At 43.7% G+C, this 11413-nt stretch overlaps 1 protein-coding gene across 1 annotated transcript in view; it reads right to left on the bottom strand.

Annotated features, from left to right (window-relative positions):
- Window positions 1–759: 759 nt before the first annotated feature.
- LOC130109757 (aquaporin-4-like) overlaps window positions 760–11413 on the bottom strand; it is a 52457-nt gene continuing 41803 nt past the window's right edge. The window contains exons 3-5 of the mRNA XM_056276740.1: window positions 6668–6832; window positions 5076–5156; window positions 760–1029 (exon numbers count right to left, since the gene is read on the bottom strand). Of these exons, the coding sequence (XP_056132715.1) occupies window positions 760–1029; window positions 5076–5156; window positions 6668–6832 (516 nt within the window). The remainder of the gene's footprint in view (window positions 1030–5075; window positions 5157–6667; window positions 6833–11413) is intronic.

The raw sequence follows: 11413 nt of genomic DNA, 5'->3' as shown, positions 1-11413 counted from the left end.
TTAAGGACGCTACTGTTAACATTCAAATATCTGACAATTCAATTGTAGGGATAACTGCTATCATTTAAATATAGAAGGGGATTGGATGTAAAATATACATCTAGAAATGACAAACAAATTTGATAAATTAAATCTTCATTCCAACTGTATTGGTTGGATTGAGTTTAATGTTATCACACAATATCTGTGGGAACATATTAGTTAGCCACAAATGGCGACAATGGCTTTTCAACAACAGACGTGTGACAAGTGATGCTGAGATGTCATGCATATTTACTGGCTTGTTGCTGATGGGTGTCGTTTTTTCCCTGGACCCTTCTATTTGGTGCTTGCAGCTGTATTTTGTGTTATTCTCGATTGTCATTTCACTCTGCAGTTTGTGCCGATATTCTGAAACAGCTATAGAGACAATATGTGACAAATAAAGTACATTTTAACGTGTATCTTGACTCCATAAATTGTTTGTTTATATTCACTTACTGAACAAGATTTTGCTCAAAATCTATTGATTTAGATGTATAAAATAATCAAATTTGTATCTAGTTTCTATTAAAATGTTGGTGCATATATGGAGTAGCTTGGATATGGGTAAAGGTAGATGTGACCCTCGTACTTTACATTTTCCTTTTGCTCTCTGTTCTGTTTAATGTGCACACCAGTCCTCAGGAGGTTGGAGAGTGGGGGATGACTCAGGGTCTGGTCAGTGGTCTGGTTTTCTTTTTCAGTGGTCTGGTTTTGTTTTGCAGCAGTCCTTACCAGTCAAACAGAGGAGAGTGCCTCAGTGGACATCTTCCTTTCCCTCCCTTCAGACCTTTCCAGGTCCATGACCGTGAAGAGTGGCTCTTTGATGAGCTGGTTGTGTTCAGCGTTAAGTGTAGAAGCCTGGACCTCCAGGTACTTGGTGGAGGAGAGAGGAGTCCTGTAGAAGGCTTCAGAGTAGCGCTTCTTCAGCTCTGGAGCTGGAGACACAAGGTTCTCATACAGGATTGCTGCCACTACCCCACCCAGCACTGGACCTACCCAGAACACCTAACACACACACACACACACACACACACACACACACACACACACACACACATACACACACACGTTTCGGAAGTAAACACTCGTGTGTAACGGGCCAGACATCATCATCATCATCCAACGTGTAGTTTTAGATGAAACAAGACATGCATCAGAGTACTAGAGGTCAAAAAGCTCCAGGATGACGTTTCCATCCAGCCGCTGTAGTCACACATGATCTGAAGCTGATGCAGATGGTAAGACAAACAGCCTTAAACACTTCTGACAAATATTCCACATACACACCACAGCACAACAAGTCCAGTCTGGATTTGTGGCCCACTATCCAGTGTACATGTAAGAAGACAACACAAAATGAAGTCCATGTGAGGAGGAGAACACTGTGATGTGTGTAAGAGGACTGCAGCTGTGGCAGCTTTAGACAAGCAGTCGTCTGCTACAGCATGCACACATGCAGGCTATGGACATGTAACACTGATCAACAGGTTTTTCCTTGCACTTGTTTTTATTATTATCATTATTATTATTATTATTATTATTTTGTTTTGTATTTCCCACCACATTGTACTTAGTCAATCATCCAGTGCTGCTGCACCCCCTCTGCCGATCCGGGGAGGGCTGCAGACTACCACGTCTCCTCCGATACATGTGGACTCACCAGCCGCTTCTTTTCACCTGACAGTGAGGGGTTTCACCAGGGGGACGTGGCGCGTGGGAGGATCACGCTATTCCCCCAGTTCCCCATCCCACCGAACAGGTGCCCCGACTGACCAGAGGAGGCGCTAGTGTAGTGACCAGGACACATACCCACATCCAGCTTCCCACCCACAGACACGGCCAATTGTGTCTGTAAGGACGCCAGACAAGTCGGAGGTAACACGGGGATTCGAACTGGTGATCCCCGCATTGGTGGGCAACGGAATAGACCACTACGCTACCCTGACGCCCTTCCTTTTGCACTTGTTGACACCATACCATACTTGTGTTTGACATATTTCTTTCTCACACCTACATTCTGATAAAGTCCACCCAGAAGGGTTATGGTTAGAGTTCACATTATATATATATATATATATATATATATATATATATATATATATATATATATATATATATATATATATATATCTCAACACGGGTACAGGAAAAAATTTATGCATTGCAGTACACACACACACACACACACACACACACACACACACACACACACACACACACACATATTTATATATATGTGTGTGTGTGTGTGTGTCAATACAGATGCAGGAAAATAGTTGCAATACATAGCAGTACAAGCCTGTTTTGTGCGTCGCACACTCATCAGCTGCTTTTTCCCCTGCATCTGTACTGACATTCCGCTCCTCATTAGTTGAGCACTTCTATCAACACCACTGACGGTTTTCAGATAAAAAAAAACCCCCGCTATATATATATATATATATATATATATATACACACACACACACACACACATATATATATATATATATATATATATATATATATATATATATATATATATATATATATATAATAGGTGTAGGAAAAAAACTTAATACATAGCAGTACAAGCTTGTTTCGTGCATCGCGCACTCGTTAGCTGCTAATATGATTCAACAAAGAAAATGTGTTTTCTTTGTCAACATAAAGCTGAAAAAGCAGAAAAGAGAAAAGAATGGCAGAATCAACTATGACCTTGAAAAACTAAAAGATGCGAACGTTAGAGACGAATTCCAAGCCAGAATTGGAGGTCGTTCTGCTGCTCTCTGGAACTTAGACAATGTTGAAGAAGTGACCGAAAAGTTCTCGGAAGAAATGAACAAAGCTGAGGCAGAAATACTAAGTAAAAAGAAGTCCAGGAAACATCAGTGGATTCAAGAGAGAACATTGAAGCTGTGCGACAGAAGACGCGGATACAGAATGCAAGGAGAAATACAAAAAATGTAACAGAGAAGTGAAAGCTCTGATGAAGAAAGATAAGGACTGAACAAGAATGTCGATGTACTGATAACCTGAGGCACCACAGCACTAAAATGGCTTTCCAAACAGTGAAGAAATGTACTACAGAACAAAACATAAAGACATATGCTATTAACAATGCAAATGGAGAACTGATCTCAGACAAAAAAGCGAATGCAAAGAGGTGGGCGGAATAATACAGTGATCTTTACAATTGTGACCTCAATGAAAATCAGGATGTATACAACCAACTGATAGTTGATGATAATAAAGGCGCAGAAGACGAAGATCACATCTGAAGATGGAAAGTTGAAGAAGCCATCAAACATCTGAAAAACTACAAAGCACCACGAGCAGACAATATACCAGTGGAACTTATCAAAAATGGCGGCGACGAAGTTATAGACATCTTACTTAGCACCTACAACAAAATTTATAGCCTGAAGAAATGGCCTACGCAGTGGACTACTTCGGTACTGATTCCACTTCCAAAGAAAGGAAACTTGAAATTTTGCAGCACCTACAGAACCATCAGTCTAATCAGCCATGCAAGCAAGGTAATGCTCAGGATCATTCTCAGGAGAATCACACCACACGTTGAGCAGATTCTTGCTGAAGAACAAGCTGGTTTCAGGTCTGGAAGAAGGACAACCGAGCAAATCTTCAACTTGAGGGTTCTTTGTGAAAAATGTATAGAACATCAACGAGAAGTCTATCACAACTTTATTGATTTTAAGAAAGCCTTCGACAGAGTGTGGCGAAAGGCTCAATGGAAAATCATGACAATGCATAACATCAACAATCCCCTTGTCCAGGTTATTGAAACTCTTTATAAAGATTCGAAAAGAGCAGTGCTAGTGGACAGCACACTCAGCGACTGGTTCGCTACAGCAGCAGGAATGAGACAAGGTTGTTTATTGTCACTGTGCCTTTTCAGTGTATTCCTTGAAGAGATCGTCACCGATGCTATGGAGTGTTTTGAGCCAACTCTCACAATCTGTGGAAGAAAAATCACCCAACTTCGCTTTGCAGATGATAGATCTAATCGCCAGCAACAGGGAAGAACTAGCTGAAATAACCAGAACACTGGGCAAGGCGGCAGGGGACATGGGTATGTTGATCAGTACTCAAAAAAGCAAAATCATGACAACTAAAGATTAGCCGAGGAGGGAGACTGAATAGATTGAAGAGCAGAACACGGAAATCATTGTTGTCAGTGAAAAACTTGAGGAAGTCACGACTTTCAGATACCACGGATCGGTGATTAACGAAAACGGAAGATCGGAAAAAGAAATTAGGAGAAGAACGGCCATCGCAACAGGTGCAATGACCAAGCTCAACACGATCTAGAAAGATAAAAAACTTCGAATGAGGTCAAAAATGCAACTGCTCCGCACCATCTTAATAGCAACTCTTCTATACCGTCCAGAATCCTGGGCCCTAACAAAAGCTCTGGAGAAGAAAATACAAACCTTTGAACTTAAAGCATATAGAAGAATGCTGCAAATCCCATACACAGCACACGTCAACAGCACTGAAGCGCTGAACGAAGTTAAGGAAGCTATTAGTCACCATGATAGTTTACTGACAATGTTAAAAAGAAGAAGAAAAAAACTGGTTTGGGCACAGTTGCCGAACAGAAAGGACACTTGCAAAGGACGTCCTGTAAGACCTAGTAGAAGGGACTAGGAAGAGAGAGAGACCGAGAAAAACTTGGGTAAACAACATCGGAGAATGGATACAGATGAGCGTAGTGGGGGTGGGGAGAAATGCGATGAATAGGGAGCGCTGGAAGAGACTTGTTGAGGCATCAGCTGTGCTCCTACGACCTCCTTAGGTTACGGAACTGATGATGATGATGAAAGAGGAGGTTTATGAATGGGGTGAGAGCACATGCAGGTGGCTGGTGTGACAGACGACAATGTAGAGGACAGGAAGAGATGGAAACGGATGATCCGCTGTGGCGACCCCTATCGGGAGCAGTCGAAAGTAGTAGTAGTAGTACATATTCAGTATTGCAGGATCTTTTGTTGTGCGTTATAGTGCAGTCCAATTTATTGAATTTTGGTACGTAAAAAGAGGGTTCTTACCCAGTGGTTTTCCCAGGTCCACGTCACGATGGCAGGTCCAAAGGAACGAGCTGGGTTCATGCTTGCTCCAGTGTAGGGCATCTGAGGAGAGCATACCAGCGTTAGCAGCGTGGTGGTCCCATACAGAAGATGCAAGAGAGCACTCTTGTAAACTCTGAAGAAACTATCCCAAGACTTAAACTGCATTTCACATGAAACCAACGAGTCTAAGAAAACACAAAATCCATCTAAACATTCCTCCAATGAAAAAAACCAGCAACTTTAGTATTGATTTCGCTCGTAAAACTTAGATGTTAATAAGAGGAGTAGATAAAAACATCCAGTTCTGAGTGTTTATGTATACAGAAAGAGCTGATACGCCACTGGACTGATAAGGTGGGAATCTTCATTAACTTATCGTTCCAGGATTTTGGCCCCAAACATGGTCAGCAGTGCAATACAATGTCCTGCAGCCCCCTATACATACAATGTCCTGCAACCCCTTATTCATACCATATCCTGCAACGCCCTATTCATATAATATCCTACAACCCCCTATTCATACAATGTCCTACAACCCCTATTCATACAATGTCCTGAAGCCTCCTAGTCATACAATGTCCTGCAAACCCCTAGTCATACAATGTCCTACAACCCCTGTTCATACAATGTTCTGCAGCCCACTAGTCATACAATGTCCTGCAAACCCCTGTTTATACAATGTCCTGCAACCCCCTATACACACAATATCCTGCAGGACCCTATTCATACAATGTCCTGCAGCCCCCTAGTCATACAATGTCCTGCAACCCCTATTCATACAATGTCCTGCAACCCCCTAGTCATACAATGTCCTGCAACCCCTTATTCATACAATGTCCTGCAACCCCTTATTCTTACAATGTCCTGCAACCCCCTAGTCATACAATGTCCTGCAACCCCCTAGTCATAGTATGTCCTGCAACCCCCTTTCATCCAGTGTCCTACAACCCCTTATTCATACAATGCACTGCAATTCGTTATTCATACGACACACGCGATGTTTTCAAAAAGCAGTCACTCTCCTCTACCCCAGTGGGGTTAACCTCCTCCGTACAAGTTGCCCTTTTTGCAATTTGTGTCCCACTGTTATTTTCAAACCAACCCAACCTTATCTGTGGAAGAATGACTTCATTTCACTTTTTATTCCTTGCGCTTTTTTACCATTTGTTTGTACCTTGTAAGCGTTTGTGAACCAAACCCTGTCCTTTACGATACACATGTGCACGTGTATCGTACATGTGCATAGTGTATAGTACATTTACATAGTGTATCACATATGTGCAGTGTGTATAGTACATGTGCACAGTGTATAGTACATGTGCATAGTGTATAGTACATGTGCATAGTGTATAGTACATGTGCACAGTGTATAGTACATTTGCATAGTGTGTAGTACATGTGCATAGTGTATAGTACATGTGCACAGTGTATAGTACATTTGTATAGTGTATTGTACATGTGCATAGTGTATAGTACATGTGCATAGTGTATAGTACATTTGCATAGTGTATAGTACATTTGCATAGTGTGTGGTATAGTACATTGTAAAGCAACAATTTGTGAGTACTTACTGCAAACAGATGGCCACAACATACAGACAGGCCAATAGCCAGAGAAGATGAACCATTCAGGGCATTGCGTTTGGGGTCACAGCTGGCAAACACAGTAAGGACCAGCTGGAAAGTGATGAAGATTTCTACCACCAGAGCACGGCCCACAGATATAGTGTTGTTTACCTGTGGAAGGCACATGGGCTTGATCGCAAGACTTCAGAACATGTAACAAGACGCAGTACGCTACAACTTCTTCTAAAAGCACTTGGCACCAACGGTTTCAGTCCGCTCTTCAGCATTTTAATTTGTTTTTTCCAAATGTGACATTGACGCTTGCTTTTAGCCAAATATTGGTAATTGCTGGAGTATATTTTCTGCACAAACAAAATTGTTGTAGCTCACGTGTAAACAAGAGTAAATCTGGAGAGGGGATCGTTTAACTGGTTTTAGCATCTGCAGAATGTGCAGGTTTCTTGTGCCGGGTGTGCCGAGTTGAACTCTTTGCAAACCTGCTCCTGTGCACATTTGCCCCCAATTACCCTAAGACATCACCTTAGTCATTGCGTTGGCTTTTGCAGAGCATCTCTACGTTTAATTGTATGGTGGATTGGTGGTCCCTCTTTTATTTTTTTAACCCTTAAAGTTAAATTTATTTTGAGGCAGGGTCTGCAATGATTGTTGGGGGATATCTTGGCCATTTCGTTACATTAACAATAGACATATATTTAATTTACGACTGAAATGTATGACTTTCAATGTCTCTATAATCCCTGCTAACAAAGCAGAAAATTAAATAAAGTTTTTCCACCCCCACTGTTTGGGCTTCATTGAGTTCCACCTTCTGCAGTATTAAAATCCAGCATCAAATGTAGATGTTTATATAAGTACAACAACATTCACATAAATAATGAATTTTACACAAACAAACATACATTTATAATTATTTAAATATATTTTCACTGTTACATTTATTTGACTTATTAAGTTATTGCTCATACATCAGAGATTTATTCTTTAGTATCTTAAATCTATTCAATTTCATTACTATTTTAAATGTTCCTATTTAACATCCTTTTTGTTGGGCGTCTGGATAGCGTAGCGACCTATTCCGATGCCTTCCAACACGGGGATCACCGGTTCAAATCCTTGTGTTACCACCACCTTGGTCGGGTGTCCCTACAGACTCAACAGGCCATGTCTGCGGGTGGGAAGCCGGATGTGGGTATGTGTCCTGGTCGCTGCATTAACGCCTCCTCTGGTCGGTCGGTCAGTGTTGGGTTACCAAGAAACCCAATGAAATTACACCACCAGAGTTACAGCACCTCGCCCGGAAAAGGGAAACCAGGCCCCTTCCTGGAGCCAGACCTGGGAAGGGAGCTCACCGGCGAGTGTCTGGTGGCCAGACCTTGGCCAATGGGGCCCAGTCCGGCCCAGCCCCAAAAAACAACATGGAGCCACCACCACATGGAGCCACCACACATGGGGATGAGCATTGGCGTAGGGTGCAATACAGGCCATGTGGCTAGCAAAAGAGAGGACTGAGGCGTGCCGACTTCCGGCAACGCAGATTGGTCCTTGGGACATGGAATGTCACCTCTCTGGCAGGGAAGGAGCCTGAGCTAGTGCGGGAGGTGGAATGGTACCAACTAGTAGTTGAGCTCACCTCCACACATAGCATGCTGGAGAGGGGCTGGACCCATTACTTTTCCAGAGTTGGCCAAGGTGACAGGCACTGGGCGGGTCTGGGGACACTTACAAGTCCCCGGTTGAGTGCCGCCATGTTGGAGTTCTTCTCAGGGAATGAGAGGGTCGCCTATATACGACTGAGAGTCACTCAGGGGAAAGCTCTGACTGTTGTGTGTGCTTTTGCACTGAATAGCAGTTTGGAGTCTCTGGGTGGTGTCCTGGATAGGACTCCACCTCGGGTCTCTATAGTTCTGCTGGCTCCACCTCGGGACTCTATAGTTCTGCTGGGGGACTACAATGCTCACGTGGGCAATGAGAGAAAGCTGGAGGGGCGTGATTAGGAGGAACGGCCTCCCTGATCTAAACTGGAGTAGTGCCTTGTTATTGGACTGCTGTGCGAGTCATGGATTGACCATAACAAACACCATGTTCGAACATAAGATAGTTCATAAGTGTACTTGCTACCAGAACACCTTAGGCTGAAGATTGATGATAGACTTTGTGGTCATATAATCAGAGCTGCGGTTATATGTTTTGGATACTAAGGTGAAGAGAGGAGTAGAGCTGCCAACTGATCACCATCTGGTGGTGAGTTGGATCAGATGGTGGGGAAGGCTGCTGGACAGTCCTGGCAAACCCAAACGTGTAGTGAGGGTGAACTGGGAACGTTGGTGTAGGCCCCTGTCCATGAAATCTTCAACTCCCACCTCCGGAAGAAGTTCTCATGTATCCCGAGGGAGGCCTGGGACATGAAGTTGGAGTGGCCCATGTTAAAAGCCTCTATTGCAGATGCAGCAAACAGGAACTGTGGTCATACGGTCATCGGTGCCTGTCGAGGTGGCAACCCAGTGAGAGCTGTGTCTGCATTCTGGGCACAAAGTCAAACACATTTTTGGTGGGTGTCGGACTCCGCCAAGGTTGTCTCTTGTCTCCGATTCTGTTTGTAATATTCATGGACAGGATCTCAAGGCGCAGCCAACGTGAGGAGTGTGTCCGTTTTGGTAACCTCGGAATTGCATCTCTGCTGTTTGCAGATGATGTGGTTTTGTTGGCTTCATCAGAACGCGACCTCCAGCACGCACTGGGGTGGTTTGCAGCTGAGTGTGAAATGGCCGGGATGAGAGTCAGCACCTCCAAGTCTGAGGCCATGGTTCTCTACCGGAAAATGGTGGATTGCTTCCTCCGGTTTGGGGATGGGTTGTTGCCTCAAGTGAAGGATTTCAAGTATCTCGGGGTCTTGCTCATGAGTTAGGGTAGGATGGACCGGGAGATTGACAGGCGGATTGGTGCAGCATCAGCAGTAATGCGGGACGTTGTACCTGACCGTTGTGGTGAAGAGGGAGCTGAGCCGGGAGGCAAAGCTCTCAACTTACCGTTCCAAACCTTATCTATGGTCATGAGCTTTGGGTAGTGACCGAAAGGGTGAGATCGCGGATACAACCGGCTGAAATTAGTTTCCTCCGTAGGGTGTCTGGGCTCAGCCTTAGAGATAGGGTGAGGAGCTCGGACATCCGGAGGGAGCTCGGAGTAGAGCCGCTGCTCTTTTGCATCGAAAGGAGCCAGTTGAGATGGTTCGTGCATCTGATTAGGATGCGTCCTGGGCGCCTTCCTTTGGAGGTTTACCGGGCACGGCCAACTGGGAGGAGACCCCGGGGTAGACCCAGAAGCCGCTGGCGGGACTACATGTCCAATCTGGCATGGTAACGCCTTGGGAACCCCCAGGAGGAGTTGCAGGGCGTTGCTGGGAAGAGGGACGTCTGGAGTGCCCTATTTAGCTTGCTGCCACCGCGACCCGACCCCGGAGAAGCGGCTGATGAATGAATGAATGAATGAGTGAATGAGTGAAAGATTGAATGAATGAACGAACGAATGAATGATACTAGTATATAATATAATATATAACTTTGTTAAAAGAAACACTCAATGGTAGGGAAAGTGCTCAACAAATAAGGAGCAAAATAATCCAGTGAGTCAAGTAAATATTTATATTTACTTGACTCACTGGATAATATAATATATAAGTATAATAAGCTGCAATAGTAAGTGAATAGTAAGTGAATAAATTATTCAGCCGTAACACTTGTTATGACACACTTTGTTTTGCATGCCTCCAGTATTCTAATTTTTATTCCTATTTTTTTTTCTTGTTTCGTTGCTTTTTTAAAAAAATGATATGTGTAAGTACTAGAAGCTGCTATAAACCGGAGTCAAATTCTTTGCATGCACAAGAACACCTGCCCAACAAAGTTGATTCTGATTCTGATAATGTTATGGCTTTACATGACCGGAAGCCTCGACTTAGCTGATGAATATACAGAGACTTGACTTTGACTGCATGAGATGACTTTATTAACGACAACCCGTGTTGCTTACACATACACTTAACGCATGGCCGGACGAATCACCAACAGAGTTAATCCACCTCCACATCATCAACTTCCGTATTAGTATCAGTGCGCGGCACTATATACTACATCATCCTTTGTCATCATGAAAGTTTAATTTCAACACTGCTATACTGAAGATCTGTTTAGGACTGAACTTTGTGTCTCATTACTGTTATTGTCTAACTCACACATTTGCTTTAACATAAGAAAAAAATGAACTTGCTGCTCAAATAGTCTAACATTTCAAATCACATTTCCTTCTTGAAAAAAAATTTTTTGAGCGTAGTTGGAGTGCGACACTCACCGCCGGCTCATCAGAAAGTCTTTGTCCTTCTCAGGTGGTCGAATAACTCGACCACTCCTGGTTGGAGCTGGCCTTGACGAGGATGAGAGCTCGATGTGAACACTCTGCTGTACCTGCGTCTGGTATGTTGGATTGCCCATTCATCTGTTAAGTCTGTTTCTGAGTTCGTCTGAGTGCTGGGTGGTGTTTTCCTCAGATGGCGTCTGTTACGTCTGTAGTGCTGTCCTGAAGATGTCACTGTGTTATAGGACCGTGGTTCACCTCTCTGTGCTGTGACCACAGCTGGGCACCAACCTTGTGCTGTCTCCATGTGAGCAGTACCACCTGGGTGCAGTTCTGGTAGCTGCTTTGCTCCTCTGTTGTAGTACTGCTGCTGTCTTACTGTAC

The sequence above is a fragment of the Lampris incognitus genome, chromosome 3, assembly GCF_029633865.1.
Source record: "Lampris incognitus isolate fLamInc1 chromosome 3, fLamInc1.hap2, whole genome shotgun sequence".
Lineage (NCBI taxonomy): Eukaryota > Metazoa > Chordata > Actinopteri > Lampriformes > Lampridae > Lampris > Lampris incognitus.
This window is presented reverse-complemented; position numbering and strand designations above follow the sequence as displayed.